The sequence below is a fragment of the Amblyraja radiata genome, chromosome 3 (genome assembly GCF_010909765.2).
Source record: "Amblyraja radiata isolate CabotCenter1 chromosome 3, sAmbRad1.1.pri, whole genome shotgun sequence".
Classification (NCBI taxonomy): domain Eukaryota; kingdom Metazoa; phylum Chordata; class Chondrichthyes; order Rajiformes; family Rajidae; genus Amblyraja; species Amblyraja radiata.
The window spans coordinates 78,681,935-78,700,721 of NC_045958.1; the positions used below are offsets into that span (position 1 = coordinate 78,681,935).

Genomic DNA, 18,787 nt, shown 5'->3' on the forward strand with positions numbered 1-18,787 from the left:
ACTTTCTTTACTTTTATTTATAATTTTTTGAGCGTGAGAAATTCTATGTCCCGTCAGCCTTTTTTCAACATTTAGCAACTCAAGATGGGGGTGCGTCTTCGACACAGGTGCGTCTTTATTGCTGGAAAATACGGTACTTTATTAAGAGATATGGCTTTTGAAAACAAATTACTTTATAAAAGTCGACTGGCAGAGAGGAGAACAATCTGCGCGGTTTAAGATTTTTAAAAAGCCGACTGACGGCCTACCCCGAGTAATTACTCACGGCACGTGCCTGCTCCCCGGGTACTAGTATCAAAATGTCTCAGGACACGCATAGACAGATTTATACCGAGGCCCTTCAGCCCACTGAATCTGTGCTGACTAACTAGCCCCCGTTTACTTCAATACTACTTTATCGTCCCCAAATTCTCGTCAATTCCTTCCAAATTCTAATTCTTTGTAAAAGGGCCAGTTAACCTAACACCCATGCACTTTGGGATGTGGGAGAAAGCCAGAGCATCTAGGGGAAACTCACCCAGTCATAGAGTGAACGTGGAAACTCCACAAAGACAGCACCCGAGGTTCGGTTTGAATCCGGGTTGCTGGAGTTTTGAGGCAGCAGCTTCACTGGCTGCACCACTGAGTAGGAGGTTGGGCACATAATGGCTTGTATATATCCGTAACAACAACATAGGCAGAAGAAGAAATTATGTTCTGCATAAGTTTGAGGGTTTCGAATTAAAATTAAAAAGTGCTCAAAGGCAGTGATTTTAGAATTACTTCCTGTGCCACAAAGTAGTGAATATTATAGGAACAGGAAATAGACCGGATGAGTGAGTGAGTGAGTGAACAAGAGATGGTACATAAGCAGGGATTTAGATTCCAGACATCGAGATCAGTGGTAGAGAAGGTGTGACTTGTTCGAGTGAGGCAGGTTTCAGTCATACAGTATCAGAACCTGTATCCTCATGGGAATATTAGGGAGGTTTCAAGTCAGAATGGCAGGGGGATAGGAACCGGAGTGGAGAAACTGAGGAAAAGAGAAAGGAAAGAGACAACAAGGAAAGAGACAAAAGAAAGCAAACAAAAAAAATTGGAAAACAAATAAATCACGGGCAAAAAACTAACAGTGTAAAACATTTCTAAAATAACTAAGAACATTTAAAAGGTAAGCTTGAAGTAATTGTCCCCCGCTGCACGGAACACAGTGGGGTAAATTAATCTATTGTGTAAATAAATGTAAAGTTGTTTACAGAAACAAAGCAAAAGGGTGAGCAAGGTTCAGAACTGTATATCCAAGGGTTATTCACTGTTGACAAAGCACAAGCGAAAGGGAACAGTGGTGAGAAGCTTTGTTTGTAAAGAAGGAAATCAATACAATGGCAAGGAAAATCTTAGCTCAGAGAACCGTGATGTGGAAGATATATTGCACCAATATGTTATGGAGGCAGCTTGAGAGAACAGACCATGCTTAACTTCGTATTGTGAAAGGATAAATTTTGTTGTGTATGACTCCTCTGGGGGGAAGGAGGTCCAAACAATAAGATGGAGAGCGAGAGAGTTGATTCCAAGACCAGGATTCTCAATCTAAATAAAATAAACCATGATGGTATGAAGCATGAATATGGGAACATTATTAAATGAAAGACATCTTGAACAGCTAGCATTTAAAGAACATGAGTATATAAAACTCGTTCGTTCCTGTCTAGTGTAAAATTAAATTATATGAAACATCACTGGAGATTCTATTATGTGTAACTGACTGTTACATTGCATATACTCCAACATTTACATGCTGGTAAGAATATTGATTTCTCTCACTTCATGTATTCCCTCTCTTTCTATCTCTCCCCCACCCAAATTGCACCAGCTTCCCGTTTTCACCCAACAAACAACTAACAATGGCCAGTTTCCTTTATCGTCGTTACTTTTTTTGCATACCTTTCATTCATTGTTCTCTATCTCTCCACATCACTGTCTATATCTCTCGTTTCCCTTATCCCTAACTAGTCTGAAGAAGGGTCCCGACCCAAAACGTCACCCATTCTTTCTCTCCAGAGATGCTGCCTGTCCCGCTGAGTTACTCCAGCATTTTGTGTCTATCTTTGGTTTAAACCAGCATCTGCAGTTCCTTCCTACATATCTGAATTAGAATCATAATAGTACTTGTATCAGAATCAGAATCGGAATAGTGCCAAGTATGTTTTACAACATACAAGCAATTTCATTTGCCAAGTCAGTCATACAAATATGGTTTGTGACACCCTGATGTCATGAATTATACTACAGGAATGCAGAACTTTGGTTGTAATCTGCCAGTGAAAATAAGTAGCTCTTGGGCAAATTGAACGCGGGGTTATGTCCTGTCTTCGGTTGGGTTTGCCTGAGCTAATGAGTATTAATTCCTTATCTCACTGCACACATTTCAGTATCCATGCACAATCACAATGTGGGATAAGCACTTGGCACCAAGTGTTATTTTTAGATATCGCAGTAATATTTTAATCCCATAATTAATTACATCATTCCAATTCAAGGGTTTGATGAATTAATGTTGCAAGTTAAATTATTAACAATTCTTCTCTCATTATCACATTACAATAAATGTGCTATTATTCCTACATAAATAATAGTAATTTCATTTTTTATAATCCTTAAGTTTTTTCAGCAATACAGTTTTTAATTTCCACTGTTTTGAGGTGGATTGCGCTTTGGTTATCCCACCGATTAGATTACATTTTGTGCTTTATTTGATAAAGATGCAGACACATATATGGTTAGATGCAGACAAATAATCTGATTTGATTTGTACAAGTAGTCAGTGTAGATGCATAAACTCAGTGAGATAGATCCAGACTCAGGTAGAATAGACACAATTCGTCAGATAGGGAGTGCTCATGGGCGGATAAGGGAGGATTGTGGGCGGATTGGGCAAGGATCATGGGCGGATAGGAAAGGGATCACAGGTGGATTGGACAATGATCGCAGGTGGATAGAGGAAGAATCACGGCTGTAATCAGGCGTGGGTATGGGGTAGTTACGCGGTCAGATGGGATGGAGGTTGTCACAGGCTGAGAGGCAAGTTGTTGATGCGAATATAAAACAGAAAATACCTTAAGCGCTCAGCAAGTCAAACAGCGAAATGTTCAGTTTCCTCCCACACTCCAAAAGAAATACAGGTTTGTAGGTTAATTGGTTTAGTATAAATGTAAAATTGTCCCTAGCGTGTGTAGGATAGAGTTAATGTGAGGGGATCGCTGGTCGATGCGGACTCGATGGGCCGAAGGGTCTGTTTCCACACTCTCTCCAAACTAAAAATAAATTGGGTCAATTGGAAAAGTTAATGACAGCGATGCGATAGGGAGACTGTGGCATATATGGCAATATTAATCTTTATTACATAACTTTCTCTTTCTTAGAATAAAGGGAAGGCCATTTAAGACTGAAGTGAGAAAAAACTTTTTCACCCAGAGAGTTGTGAATTTGTGGAATTCCCTGCCACAGAGAGCAGTGGAGGCCAAATCACTGGATGGATTTAAGAGAGAGTTAGATAGAGCTCATGGGGCTAGTGGAGTCAAGGGATATGGGGAGAAGGCAGGCACGGGTTATTGATTGGGGACGATCAGCCATGATCGCAATGAATGGCGGTGCTGGCTCGAAGGGCCAAATGGCCTCCTCCTGCACCTATTTTCTATGTTTCTATGTTTCTATAGTAGGCTAGTTGCCTGGATTGTAGGTAGAGTAGATTATGATGCCCCAGGTAAAAACAAAATCTGGTTATATAGATCCTGGTCTCCACAAAATTACTACATGTGGTTCTGCCCAATGAATTGGAAACAATTGTACAAGAACATTTCCGATGCAATGCTGAGTGTACAAATGTCATGGGGTAGAACAAAACAAGGATGATGATACTTAATCAAGGAAAATGGAAATTATTGCAAGATTTAAAAAAGGACCGTACACACATCGAATGGAAACTGTAAACAGCAGTGAGCTATTGACCTACCAAAGAGAGGGAATGAAGAAAGAACAGAAAATATTGACACCACTCAGCGGGTCAGGTAGTATTTGTGCTGAAAAGTTCATGTTTCAGGCCAGTTTCATGTAGAGGAGGTGACACTTCAGTGGATACAGTGAAAAAAGAAATAAGAAAATTGGATTTGTAAAGTAAGTCTCAACCTCTATTCACTACTCCCAGGCAATCAGCTCTATTTTAAATGTTGTTATTGTTATAAAAAGGTAAATAATTGGCATTGGCCGACAAATATAAACATACCCGTATGTCAAATCAAATGCGTCAGTTTTAGAGATAGGACGTGGAAACAAACCCTTTGGCCCACCAATTCCACGCCGACCATTGCTTGCCTGTGCCCTAGTTCTATTTTATCCCACTTTCACATCTTACACACTAGGGGCAATTTACAGAAGTCAGTTAATCTACAAACCTGGACGTATTTGGAATGTGGGAGGAAATGTGGGAGCACCCAGAGAAACCTCACGCTGTCGCAGGGACAAACTCCGCACAGACAGCACCCGTGGTTGGGATCAAACCCAAATCCCTGGCACTGTGAGGCAACAGCTCTACTGCTAAAGCCCTTTAAAAAAATTATTCTTGATGTGTAGCCTAATAGACAGATCATGTAATGAGATTTGATGAGTTAAGTACCTGAGGTGATGGCTTTTAACTGGATTGAATATCACTAACCTCGCAAACTCTGCCAGCCAATGTTGTAACTAATGTGCATCTCTCCACAGGAATGAATTCTGCAATACATGTGGAGTAGATTGCCATGTGTTGGGTTCATACTGTCCCTCCAAATACAGGATGTGATCTCTGAACGGTATAGGCGTGGATGTAAATATTATTTGATTGTTATCAGCAAGATGTGAAGGCCTCAAACCTGGTTTTGCTCGCACAAATCTGAATAACTTTCATGTAGAAGTATAAACAAAACTAAATTACAAACTTCTTGCCACTTCTGGAACATGAGTAACTGGCTGCTTCAATAGAGACATTATTTAATTAGACCCATTTTACTTTGGAAGCACCAACCTTCACACTCCAGGGTTGATCCTTCCCACCTACCCCAGGCAGAGCAGACTAACATGGCATTTCCTCTCACATATACATGTCCGGTCTGGCACTTGTACACCACTGTGCTTCTATACGTTGTGTTATCCGATGAGACTGGCACTGTGTTCTCCAGCACTGGGGGCGGTCCACAGTCAATGGCTGAAGAGGCACAAAAAAAATGTACTAGTTAAGATCACTGAAGCACATTATGTCACAAATATATCTGGCTGATGATCTGAACAGATTCTTCAACAGATTTGACGGCTCCACACCACCCCAGCCTCCCCCACCTGGTCTGCTGACCATTGCTGCTTCCTCTCCACCTCCCATCCCTCTCTCCATCACTCCTGAGATGTCACCTGTACGGAGTCCCCTCTTTCCACCTCCCACTCCACCGGCAGCCCCACCCATGACTCTTCATACTGCTCAGGTCAAGGTGATGCTGGACAGACTGAAGCCAGGGAAAGCAGTGGGGCCTGATGACACCAGCCCAAGGCTACTGAAGACTTGCTCTTCAGAGCTGTGTGGTATTCTAACACACCTGTTCAACCTGAGCTTGCGTCTACAGAGGGTTCCAAGGCTGTGGAAAACATCTTGCCTGGTACCTGTCCCAAAGAAGACCCATCCCACTCTCCACAATGACTACAGACCAGTAGCGCTCACTTCACATATAATGAAGACATTTGAGAGACTTGTCCTTTCCTACATCAGGACTAGTGTGTCAAATCAAATGGATCCTTTACAGTTTGCATATCAACCTAACATCAGTGTCGATGATGCCCTCATTTACATGCTGCAGAGGGTATACACACATTTGGACACTACTGATGCATCTGTAAGGATTACTTTTTTTGACTTCTCAAGTGCCTTCAACACAATTCAGCCCCGACTGCTAGGGGAGAAGATGGAGAAGATGAAAGTGGATCCATCACTGGTACTGTGGTGTTTGGATTACCTTTCCCTCAGACCACAGTACGTGCGCCTACAGAACAGTGTCTCGGGCACCATCTTGAGCAGCACAGGGGCTCCACAAGGAACTGTGCTGGCTCCGTTCCTGTTTACCATCTACACAGCGGATCTCCAATGTAACACCAACAGCTGCTTTTTGCAGAAGTTTTCGGATGATACAGCTGTTGTCGGCCTCATTAAAGGGGGCAATGAGGAGGAGTATAGAGACATAATAAGTAACTTTGTGGAGTGGAGTGCACACAATAACCTCCATCTTAACACCAAAAAAACAAAGGAGATAGTTGTGGACTTCAGGAGGGGGAGGAGGAGGACTCAAGCAACGCCGATCACCATTAAGGGCACTGAGGTGGAGGTGGTCGCTAATCACAGGTACCTTGGGGTGCAGCTTGACAGTGAGCTGAACTGGAAGTGTCATATGGAGGCGGTGTACAGGAAGGGACAAAGCCGACTGTATTTTTTAAGGAGGCTGAGGTCATTTAACATCTGCCAACCCCTACTGTGCAGTGTCTACCATTCAGTGGTGGCCAGTGCTCTGTTTTTTGCTGTGGCCTGTTGGGGAGATGGCGCCCGTATAGCGGATAAAAACAGACTGGACAAGCTAATCAGGAAGGCCGGCTCAGTGGTCGGGGCTGAGCAACGAACGGTCCAGCAGGTGGCAGAGGCCAGAACTCTGAACAAACTAGGTTCTATAATGACCAACCCCACTCACCCACTCCATGCCCTGAAGGTGATCAAGAGCAGCATCTTCAGTCAGAGGCTGATTGCACCAATGTGCAAAACTGAGAGACATAGGAAGTCCTGTTTACCAGCTGCTATAAGATTATATAATGCGCATAAATAACTGCACTTTTTTTTTAAATTAATTGTATTTTAACTTGTATTTTAACTTGTATTTTAACTTGTTAAGTATGGAAGCCATTTGAGGAAATGTGTGGTGTTATGTCTGTCTTGAAGCTGTCGTGGCACTGTAATTTCCTGAAAAGGATTATTAAAGGTATAATCTAATCTATTGGTCGAAATTGAAGAGAAGGTTTTGCTTTGCAATAGACAGACATTACACTTTAGACAGACATTATTGAAGATGGTGGCGGTGCCTTAGCAGCTGCGGCTCGCCTGCAGTCCGTTTGTTTTTTCTTTTTTTTGTTTGTTCTTTTGTCCTGTTTTAGTTAATTTTTGGTTTTATTTTATTATGTTGTGTATGGGTGTGGGGGGGAGAAACGTGTTTTTGGTCTCTTCCTTCGGGGGGGATGCGACTTCTCTTGTCATATCCCCCGTGTCCGTCTCCGTCTGCGCCAAGGCCTAATGGCGGAGCTGGCGGCCTCGGAGCTGGGGCAGCGTTCCAGCGGCAATATCGGAGCTGTGGCGTTCCAGCGGCAACATCAGAGCTGTGGCGTTCCGGCGGGAGCGGCAACCCGACAACGGAGCTGTGGCGTTCCGGCGGCAGCGGCGACCCAACATCAGAGCTGTGGCGTTCCGGCGGCAGTGGCGACCCGACAACGGAGCTGTGGCGTTCCGGCGGCAGCAGCAGCGACAACCCGACATTGGAGCTGTGGCGTTCCGGCGGCAGCGGCGACCCGACAACGGAGCTGTGGCGTTCCGGCGGCAGCAGCAGCGACAACCCGACATTGGAGCTGTGGCGTTCCGGCGGCAGCGACGACCCGACAACGGAGCTGTGGCGTTCCGGCGGCAGCGGCGACCCGACAACGGAGCTGTGGCGTTCCGGCGGCAGCGACGACCCGATAACGGAGCTGTGGCGTTCCGGCGGCAGCAGCAGCGACAACCCGACATTGGAGCTGTGGCGTTCTGGCGGCAGCGACGACCCGACAACGGAGCTGTGGCGTTCCGGCGGTGGCGGCAGCGGCAGCGGCGACCCGACAACGGAGCTGTGGCGTTCCAGCGGCAGCGGCGACCCGACAACGGAGGATCGGCCACGCGTGGACGACAGCGTCAGGAGCTCACAGGTCACCTCGGAACAGAGGGAGAACAAGGAGGGAAGAGACAAGGACTTTAAGATTTTTGCCTTCCATCACAGTGAGGAGGTGCCTGGTGAACTCACTGTGGTGGATGTTAAATTTGTATTTATTGTGTGTTTTTGTCATTTTTATTATATGTATGACTGCAAGGCAACGAAATTTCATTCAGACCGAAAGGTCTGAATGACAATAAAGGCTACTTTGACTTTGACTTACTGTTGTTTATCCACCAACCTATCTTGGCAGCTTCAACTCTCATTTAAGCATTTGGGTAAACTTCTCCTGATACTTGTTGTCAAAACACTGGTGAAGAAAAAATCTACTTAAGCTCTCAGGAATGAGGATGACCATGATACCTCTCGCACCACACGGTCTGTGGTGGTGATGGCCCAGTAAGTAGCACTCTGGGACTGAGTTGGAAGCAATGCAGGTTTACATTGCACTTGTGCTCAAAGCTGCCACCGGGGCACAATCCTGAATGAATACTGCACCGTCAGAGGTACAATAGTACGAGGTGTGACATCAAAGGCTTGTCTGTACCCTCAGCTGGACGTGAAAGACCTCATCATGGCCCTACTTCAAGAAAAAGCAAGGAGATCGCCCCAGTGTGCTGGACAATGTTCATTGCACAAGATCATTCTTAAATCAAATGATCCATGGACCATCACACTACTGAGAGAGGAAGCTTGTGGCGCTCAAGTTGGCGACTGTATTTTAGACTTTACAATCGTAACGGCCTGGCAAAAAAAGTACTTAATTGGATATAAATTAATTTGGGACATTGAGGTGAAAAAGACGTACTTATTAAATGCATATAATTCTTCCTTTATATATACAATTGGAAACACAGTTAACATCAACACAGGAACTATTTTAAAACTAAATTTACATGAACTAAGCTCCCTATCTCATATGGTAAAAAAAATTGAATGTATTTCAATCTAATTTACTGACAACTAAATTCCATTGTTTTTCAACCCAATCATGTAAATAACTTGAAATCATAGTATCAAAAATAATACGCCTGATTAAAATCAAGCTGAATTATTTCAGTGCCAAAGCTAAAAAAAAATCTGTAAACTCCACCTCAAACCTAAGCCACCAAATACGAGTCGTTATTCAAAAGCAAATCAACTTCTATACAACTTTCAGAGTATTGATCATAGACACTGCAAAGTATTTATTTATGTGGGTAAGGCTCAAGAAGACAAGAACATAGGAGCAGGGGTAAGCCAACTGGTTCCTCAAGCCAGCTGAACCATTGTGATCATGGTCCATCTGCCCCAGTCTTCAACCCCTCTTCTGTTACCACATTACGCTTAATTCACATTTTATTTGCCGACTCTTTAAAACCCCCCAGTCAACCCTAAACATTATTTACACAGTGCATTAATTCAGAAGTGTTTTGTAGTACTGACCTTCACACTCCAGGGGTTGTCCTTCCCACTGGCCCATGACACAGCACATTAAGCTGAAGTTTCCTCTTACATACTTATAGCCGTGTGCACACTGATATGATATTGTTTTTCCGTAGGTTGTGCTAACTGGTAGGTGTCTCAATGTGTTTAGTAGACTTGGGGGAGTTCCACAGTCAATAGCTGAGAAGACATAAACTCAAGTTACTTAGTTTGGTTATTTGTGTATATTTAATATAAGATGTTATGTGTTATGTCATTGTCATAGAGAGATACAACGCGAAAACTGCCCCTTCAGTCCAATGAGCATGCACAGACCATCAAGCATCCATTTAAACGTGCATTAATCTCATTTTACATTCTGCCCACATTCTCAGTGAATGTCTCCAGATTCTGACCCTCATTTGGACACTCGGTACTATTACCAGTGACCAATTAATCAACCAACCTACACGTCTTTGGGACTTGGGAGGAAACTGTAACAGTTTGGGAGGAACTCCTCCTTGGGAGGAAACTGTAACTGTAACAACCAAAGGAAACCCACGCGGTCACAAGGTGAACATGCAAACTCCACGCAATGAACACTCCGGTGCTGAGGCGCTCCTCTCTGCGTCGCTAAATTGGATATTTACTATGTTTAGTTTAGTTTAGTGATACAACGTTAAAACATCCCCTTTGGCCCACCAAGTCAGCGCCAACCAACGATCACCCGTACACTAGTTCAATCCTACGCACTAGGGAAAATTTACAGAAGCCATTTAACCTACAAACTTGCACGTCTTTGGAAGGTGGGAGGCAACCAGAGCACCCAGAGAAAACGCACGCGGTCACAGGAAGAACATGCAAACTCGACACAGACAGCACCAGTAGTCAGGATCAAAACCGGGTCTCTTGTGCTACAAGGCAGCAACTCTACCACTGCGCCACTGTGCCACTGTCTGAAATAGAAGGACTGTACCAGAAGCAGCAGGCACAAGCCTTGCCAGGAATGGGACTAGTCTGCTGCTGTATTGTCATTGAGCTGCAAGTGTCAATGAGGTATCCAGTGGTAGCTAGCCAGCTCCACAAGGGCGACATTTGGTGGCACATGGGGGAAGGGGAGCAGGGGGTGGGGTTGGAAGTAACACTGATGCTTTGGTTAAAGGAAGTGAACAAGGATGATACAGCTGAGGATAAATAAGTAGGGAATAGATGATAGTCAGTTGGGTGTGGTGGGCACAGTAGGGGGTTGCTTGGCAGGGAGGATGGACTGGGAGCAATCAGGAAGGGCCAATGGGATGAGATTATTGGGAGACACACTCAAGGTTTATTGATCAACTCAGTGGACACTCAGGCACATGTCTTGAAATGTAAAATATCTGAGGCATTATTGAATTTCTTGGCTGTCTCTGTAATATTATTCATATAATATAATCATAGTTGCTCAAAATTAGGGAATTAGCAACCCATACCCCACTGGCCACAATGTAAAAGGTTTCTAATGCAAGGCATCTCTTGTAAGTGCAAAGGCATGCAGCAATGCATCAGTGCCCTGAAGTGGTATTCTTTTCAGGATAAGATTTCAGCTAAAAAACTGAAAAAAGAACAACGAATATAAGAGGGCTCTTACTCCGCAACTACTCATAACACAATTTTGAAACATACCACATTAGGTCATATTTTTAAAGCAGACATTGCAGTGAATCCCACAGTATTCCTGAATGTTACAAAATTATGTAATAGAAACATAGAAAATAGGTGCAGGAGAAGGCCATTTGGTCCTTCAAGCCTGCATCGCTATTCACTGATCATCCACAATCAGTAACCTATGCCTGCCTTCTCCCCATATCCCTTGATTCCGCTAGCCCCTAGAGCTCTATCTACCTCTCTTTTAAATTCATCCAATGAATTGGCCTCTACTGCCTTCCGTGGCAGAGAATTCCACAAATTGACAACTCTCTGGGTGAAAAAGCTTTTTCTTATCTCAGTTTTAAATGGCCTCCCCTTTATTCTTAAACTGTGGCCCCTGGTTCTCGACTCCTCCATCATTGGGAATTTTTTCCTGCATCTAGCTTGTCCAGTCCTTTTATATTTTATACTTTTTTATAAGATATCCTCTCATCCTTCTAAATTCCAGAGAATACAACGATTTAGCACAGGCATGATGGGTAACACAGCTTCCTCCTAACTGGCAGACCCGTTGTTTTTGTGGAATATGATGAAGTCTTTGTTTTTTAGTCTGACTGTGAACAGTATTATGGATGTATAGGTTTCCTATGGACCAGATACATCCCATTAGAATCATTTTCCCACTTTAGACTTTAGCAATACAGCATGGAAACAGGCCCTTTGGCCCACAGAGTGCATGCTGACTAGCGATCACCCCATATACTAACATTATCCTACACATTAGGGACAATGTACAAATTTACCAATGCCAATTAACCTACAAACCTGCAGGTCTTTGGAGTGTGCGAGTAAACCGGGGCACCTGGCAGAAACCCACGCGGTTACAGGTAGAACATACAAACTCTGTATGGACAGCACCCGTAGTCAGGGTCGAACCCAGGTCTCTGGTGCTGTAAAGCAGCAACTCTACCATTGTGCCACCACATTATAAATCTAAACAAAAATGTACTGCATTTTTACCAGTTGGCAATCAAGAGAGTTACCTGTGCAATGTGTTCCATCATTGGGAGTGAATGAATCCATATTGTTGGACGGTCTGTATCCTTCATTGCATGTACAATAGTAGCTACCATGTGTGTTATAACAAGTAGCATGGAACCCACAGACCTTCTCGGCCCCTATCTGGCATTCATTTTTATCTACAATGAAAGTGGCAAAAATTGTGAGTCTGTCATATTATATTGGAAGAACCATCCAGCCATGCAAACAACCAACCAAGCAGAGCTGCTACATGCAGTGGATAATTCAACAAGGAAAGGAGGCAACAACAACATTTCCATCTTCAACATAGTGGAGATGAGCACATCAGTGACCAAAGCACATCAGTGTCAAAAACATATGCAACCATCTTCAGCCAAAGCCACCTGAATTATTTCTCCCCAGGTCCCCAGCATCACAGACCACAGAAGGTGGTTACAAAAAAGGCAGTGGGTACCAGACAAGAGCCAAGCTGTAGTACTCAAGCCCTGGAATCCAGAACAAGCTGTCCCCAGCCAAGTTGTTCCTCTGGGATCAACCAGCAATGTGGAAAGTTACCCAAGTACATTTTGTTCATAAAAAAACAGAACAACTGCAATATGGCTACTTACTCTACCCTGCCAACCAGTCAACTCTTAATTATTAGCAAAGGATAGAAGATACACCAATAACACTGCTCACCCATACTCGGTCTGGGTTTGACCAGGGCAACTCGATTCTGGATCTCATTGGTCCAAACATGGATCAACAAGCCAAATTCCAGAGGTAAGGTGATCGTGACCGCCTTTGATATCAAGGTAGCACGACTAAATGGGACATTAAGGGGTGCTAGTTACTGATAGAGCAAAGCTGGTCAATGAAAATCAAGAGAAAAAACTTCAAAGGACTATGGTTCGGTTGCTGGTGATCAATTTGCCCACTCCCAGGATATCAGTGCAAATGTTCCTCGAAATACTTCATTGATGGCCATCCTAAAAATCATAAGGTCAGAACCATGTGACATTGATTAACTGAGTTAGTCCTACTTGTGTATGCCTGGCCTACATCCCTCAAAACCTTTCCTTTTCGTGTATCTGTCCAAGCGTCTTTCAAATGTAATTGTACCCACCTCTACCACTTTGTTTAGCAGCTTGTTCCATACATGCACCACCCTGTGTGTGAAAATCAAAAACACTTGGATCCTTTTTAAATCTTTCCCTTCTTACCCTAAGCCCATGCCCTGTAGTTTGAGATTCCCCTGCACTGGGGAAAAGACTGCGGCTACTTACTATCTTATCTATGCCCCTCGTGATTTTATGAACCTCTGCAAGGTCACTGCTCAGGCTCCTGCACTCATGGAAAAAATACATATCCAGTATCTCCTTGTAACTCAAATCCTCCAGATTCCGTAACATCCTTGTAATTCCCCCCCCCCCCCCCCCTTTCTAGCTTAATAACATTCTTCATATGGCATGGTGATCAGAACTGTACACAAGCTCAAAATGTGGCCTTAATATATCATGTATAACTGAGCAGTGTCAAAAAGGCACAACAGAGGATGTACTTCCTGCGGCAGCAGAGGAAGCACAATCTTCCACAGGCAATGATGGTCCAATTCTACACGGCCATCGTAGGGTCTGTCCTCACCGTCTCCATCATGGTCTGGTTTGGATCAGCCACCAAGCACGACATCCGGAGGCTGCAGCGAATCGTTCGATCAGCTGAGAAGGTTACTGGCTGCAACCTTCCCTCCACTGACGAGCTGTACACTGCAAGGGACAGGAAGCGAGCGGGTAAGATCATCTCTGACCCCTCTCACCCTGGCCACAAACTCTTTGAATCCCAGACATAAAAACAGTTTTTATCCACGAGTAGTTGCTCTACTCAACAGCCAAAAATCTGGAGCCTTCTTTTGCTCTGGCATTTTATTCATTCACATTGATAATGTTTTATTATTAATGTTTAATGTGTCATTCCTAACTGTCACTGTACGTCATGTTGTCACTTGCGGGTGGAGCACCAAGGCAAATTCCATGTATGTGAATACTTGGCCAATAAGCTTATTCATTCATTCATTCAAAATGATGACCCATTGTCTATCCCTCCAGAGATGCTGCCTGTCCCGCTGAGTTACTCCAGCTTTTTTGTGTCTATCGTCTGTCTTCAATACCCCGATTGATGAAGGCGAGTCTGTCAAATGCCTTCATCACCACCCCATTGACCCGTGTCGATTGATTCTCTCCAGCAGTGGCATGCCATGGCTATACTGCCGTACTTTGACAAAAGGAAGCAACTGTACACAAGGTTTTTAAAATGATGAGAGGGATAGACAGAGTTGACGTGGAAAAGCTTTTCCCACTGAGAGTAGGGAAGATTCAAACAAGGGGACATGACTTGAGAATTAAGGGACTGAAGTTTAGGGGTAACATGAGGGGGAACTTCTTTACTCAGAGAGTGGTAGCTGTGTGGAATGAGCTTCCAGTGAAGGTGGTGGAGGCAGGTTCGTTTTTATCATTTAAAAATAAATTGGATAGTTATATGGATGGGAAAGGAATGGAGGGTTATGGTCTGAGCGCAGGTATATGGGACTAGGGGAGATTATGTGTTCGGCACGGACTAGAAGGGTCGAGATGGCCTGTTTCCGTGCTGTAATTGTTATATGGTTATATATGGTTATATGGTTAACTGACAGAAAGGCGTTTTCTTGTAAATGAGGAAAACCTGTTTTTCTTTCAGCTCTCTGTGACGGAATTTCTTACTTCTCTGGTATAAATATTTTCAAATTGTACTCACCATTGTGTAGTGCATATCTCAAATACCCTAAAACAAGCAATAACTCAATTTTGACAAAATTGTCAGTTGCTTCCTTTTGTCAAATTAGGGCAGTATAGTTTTCGCCATCAAGAAGATGTAGTGCAGTTGCTCGTCTTAGGCTACTCTATCTTCCAAATCCACAAGCTCTACCACCAAGGAAAAGGATGGCAGTGGGAGTGGGATCCAAATCCTTGAAATCTCCAGGATCTGGGAGAACCGTCTACAGATTGACCGAGAGATTCCAGAGTCAAATGGCCACAACTTTCACAGCTGCGATTAAACACTGGCCTTGCCTGGTGACACCCAGATCCCGCAAACAACAAAAAGGGAAAATATTAATAGTGCAAAACCATTAATTTTGTTTCTTCCATATGTCTGGTCACTATAGAGTGCAACAAGAATTATGATTAGTAATAAAATGTAAAATGCTAGAATAGATTTCTGGATATCAAGGGAAGCATGCGGTATGAGAATAGTGCGGGAAAATGGTGCTGAGGTGAAAGATCAGCCATTATCTTAATGAGTGGCTTGAAGGGCTAAATGCTCAGATCATGTTTCTTATGTTCTTGTATAAAAGGAAATGTGGTGAAATGGAACAAAAGGGATGTGTAGATGTCAGGCTGGGTGAAGTCTGAACGCTTTGGTTCAAGCCTCACTCCAGAGACTAGAGCACATAATCTTGTGCTCCTCGTGTTATACCGAGAGCCCGTTGCAGATACCATCTTTCAGATGAAAGGTCTTGTTTGTTCTCGCAGGAGGAAAATTCCTGGGCATTTTTAGTTCCTTGCAGGGGAAAAAAATCTGTTGCCCTTATGCTCTCCGAACTTGATGTGACAATAGCCCAGAGCAACATAGTTGACCCTTAACTGCCCTCTGAAGGGTTTGTGTGCCACTCAATTGCAAAGTTAGCAGCTATACATCCCTCCCTTTCCGGGAAAGGGAGGAATGGATAGTTAATATTGGGCTTGCCAGCATACCACTGGTAACATGCTGTTGTCATTCAAAAGAATAAAATTGTTTTCCAACCTGCGCAGACACTTATTCCATTGCCAGTAAACCCATAGTTGCAGGTGCAAGTGTTGGTCGTATCCTTGAACGTGCATGTCGCATTAATGTGACAGTTAGAACAAACATCATAATTTCGCACAGATGTGCTGGCTGCAATGAAGAAAAAATGCAATCATTCCACACACCAATGCATTTGACTCTTTACTCCACCCACTCATTTGTTTCTTCCATCCACCTACCTGTAAATCACTAAATGAACATGTGTTTGTACAAAAACCAACTGAAGTGATATGGGGATATTAGTTATGGATATTAGTTTTCAAAGAGCTGTGTTGGATCAAATAGCTTCCTATTTGTGCTCTTTTAATCTACCATTCCAGGATATTGGACTGGAGAAGATTTCATAATACCAGGCATGTAGGTGTACACCTACTCTTATTTGCTTCATTGAAAGACATGTGTTTCTCACTTGTCTTTCACCTCCCTGTTAAGGCACCTTATTGCCAAAGAACTACATTATAGTAGTTGCCATCATCATATTGCAGGAACTATGGCAGCCAATTTCAGCAGAGCTCCCATAATAAAACAATGTAACATTGATAACATTAAAGACTAGACATTTGTTTATGGTGATGGAATTTGGGGAATTCCATTACTATTGACAAGGCAATCGGGGAGAACAATCCAAATAAAACCACAGGTACCTCAACACCCGCCTGTGAGAGCAGAGATGGTCTTGCTGAATGTCTTACCCAGAACAAGGAACATCAGATCATGGTGAACTGCTGAGGAATTGCAGCTTTCTAATCTGATATGATACTAGATCCCACAACCTTTTAGGCTCAAAGGCGAGTATAATACTCGCTGAACCATAGGCAGGAACACCAAACGTTTATATGTCATACAGCTCAACCACTTCCTGTGGCTGTGAGTTTCAAATTCTGATCACTTTCTGGGGAAAAGATATTTCTCCTGAATTCACATTTTGATTTAATAGTGACTTAGTAATATTGGTAGTTCCCTGCCCATAGCCTACTCCCACAAGGGAAATGCCTGCTCTGTATCTATCCAGCCAAGCCCCTTCAACAGTTCAGCAGTTTGTGGGATCTTAGTGAATTTATGGAGATTTATAAAAGTATATTGCACCATACCTCAACACCAAATGCAGTCAAGTCCCTTCCAATTTCTGTAACTTATCGGCAATGTTTGGCACAACTGGAAGAGGGGTGATGATTTAACGGAGAATAATTACAAGCCTTTTTCTGCACCAAGAAATGCACAAACGATCAAACGTTTAACTGATGGCGTGAAAGTCCAGTGCAGTGTATTAGTTTCCCAAATCGTTAATGAAAAAATACAAACCCCAACAGATGATACCTAGCCATCACATTTTCATAATGGGAGAACAATTCTAAGTGTCAGCTACAGTTCACCGAGTAGCGTTCTTATCTCCAAGTGAAAAGTTGGTGGGGTTTAAAGGTCACTTCAGGGAGGCTCACAATCCAGACTGCCACAACCCTGTGCAGTACTGAGTGCTGTACTGCTGGAGGTGCAGTCTTAAACTGAGGCCCTGTCTACTCCTTCGGATGAATTTCAATACATTGGAGAGCCCTCCCTGATGCCTAGCCAACATTCCTCCCTCAACCATTACCAATGATCATCTGCTGGTAATCACGTTGCACCAGGAGAGCTTCCTGTGCACATGCTGTATTGCTGCTTTGCTTTCAAGAGTAATTAAACTTCAAATGATGGCCAAGAAGTAAAATGCCCCTTTGGTAAGGTGAAAAGTGCTGAAAATGCCTGGCACAATTTGTCCCCACGCAAAACAGTTGGTGGGGGCACAAGAGGTTTCAGAAACATCTCCTGTCCATCTCCCACCACAGAGGCTGCCTGACCCGCTGAGTTCCTCCAGCACTTTGGTTTTTTTTTGTTGCTCAAAGCTTCACCGCGGATGCACCATCATTCTTAACCTCCAACATATCAGGAGGGTCTGGGACCCTCCGCTTTCTCCTCCAACAGAGACCCAGCCAGTTCCCCGGCAGAACAAAATAACTCAGGACCCATCGCCCTTCACTCCCAACACGCCCGTTAAACCACCCGTACTCTATAGTTAACCTGGTGGTATAGAAGGTAGACACAACATGCTGGAGTAACTCAGCGGGACAGGCAGCATCTCTGCAGAGAAAGCATGGGTGGCGTTTCGGGTCGAGACTCTTCTTCAGACTTCAGCGTTTCGGGTCTACCTTTGACTTAAACCAGCATCTGCGTTTCTTTCCTACACACGGGTGGGGTTGAGGTTGTTTTAAAGGGGGTAGGTGCTGAGGAGAGCACTCACCGTGGAGGCGCAGAATGCCCGTGTGGAAGAGGTCGGTGCAGATGACGAGGAGCGGGAGGGCGCGGCTCCAGCACCCGTGCTCGATGCTGCTGCCGCTGCCGCTGCCGCTGCTGCTCCGCTCTGCCCCCATTGCCAGCGCGCACACTCTGGGCTTGGACCACGGAGCCCAACTGGTCTTTATATTCCCGGTCTTTTCCTGTCAGTGGCGGCTGCTCCCGCTGTTGTCTGGTTACATTCGATAAGTGTGGTTGTCAAAGATTAGGTGGCCGTGCGCTCACACTGTGTACACATTATCTGACAGAAATAACCAGCGGAGAGGAACAGCTCTCTGGTGACACCCTTGGAGATTTGACTTCTGTCCAGATCGCCCAACTGTAAATTACCCCAATCTCAACACGTGTACAACTTTACTTAGTGCATTCAAATAATAAAATATTTTTCTTAGTTTGGCTTTCTTCCCAACCAATTGTTCAAGCGCTTTTGATTGCAACATTTAGTTCAACAAAGAAACTGACAAGTTACTAAAGAACCTTCATTAATCTTCATAAAATTCATTAATCTTCATTAATTCAAACTTTGAGCAAACGAA

The 18,787-nt window shown here is 43.9% G+C and overlaps 1 protein-coding gene across 1 annotated transcript in view; it reads right to left on the reverse strand.

The window, feature by feature from the left end:
- The window catches only part of LOC116971567 (sushi, von Willebrand factor type A, EGF and pentraxin domain-containing protein 1-like), a 127,625-nt gene extending 109,297 nt beyond the window's left edge, over positions 1-18,328 (reverse strand). Inside the window, exons 1-5 of the mRNA XM_033018802.1 lie at positions 18,199-18,328; positions 15,882-16,013; positions 12,068-12,223; positions 9,420-9,599; positions 5,039-5,218 (exon numbers count right to left, since the gene is read on the reverse strand). Coding sequence (XP_032874693.1) covers positions 5,039-5,218; positions 9,420-9,599; positions 12,068-12,223; positions 15,882-16,013; positions 18,199-18,328 — 778 coding nt within the window. The remainder of the gene's footprint in view (positions 1-5,038; positions 5,219-9,419; positions 9,600-12,067; positions 12,224-15,881; positions 16,014-18,198) is intronic.
- Between the last annotated feature and the right edge of the window lie 459 nt (positions 18,329-18,787).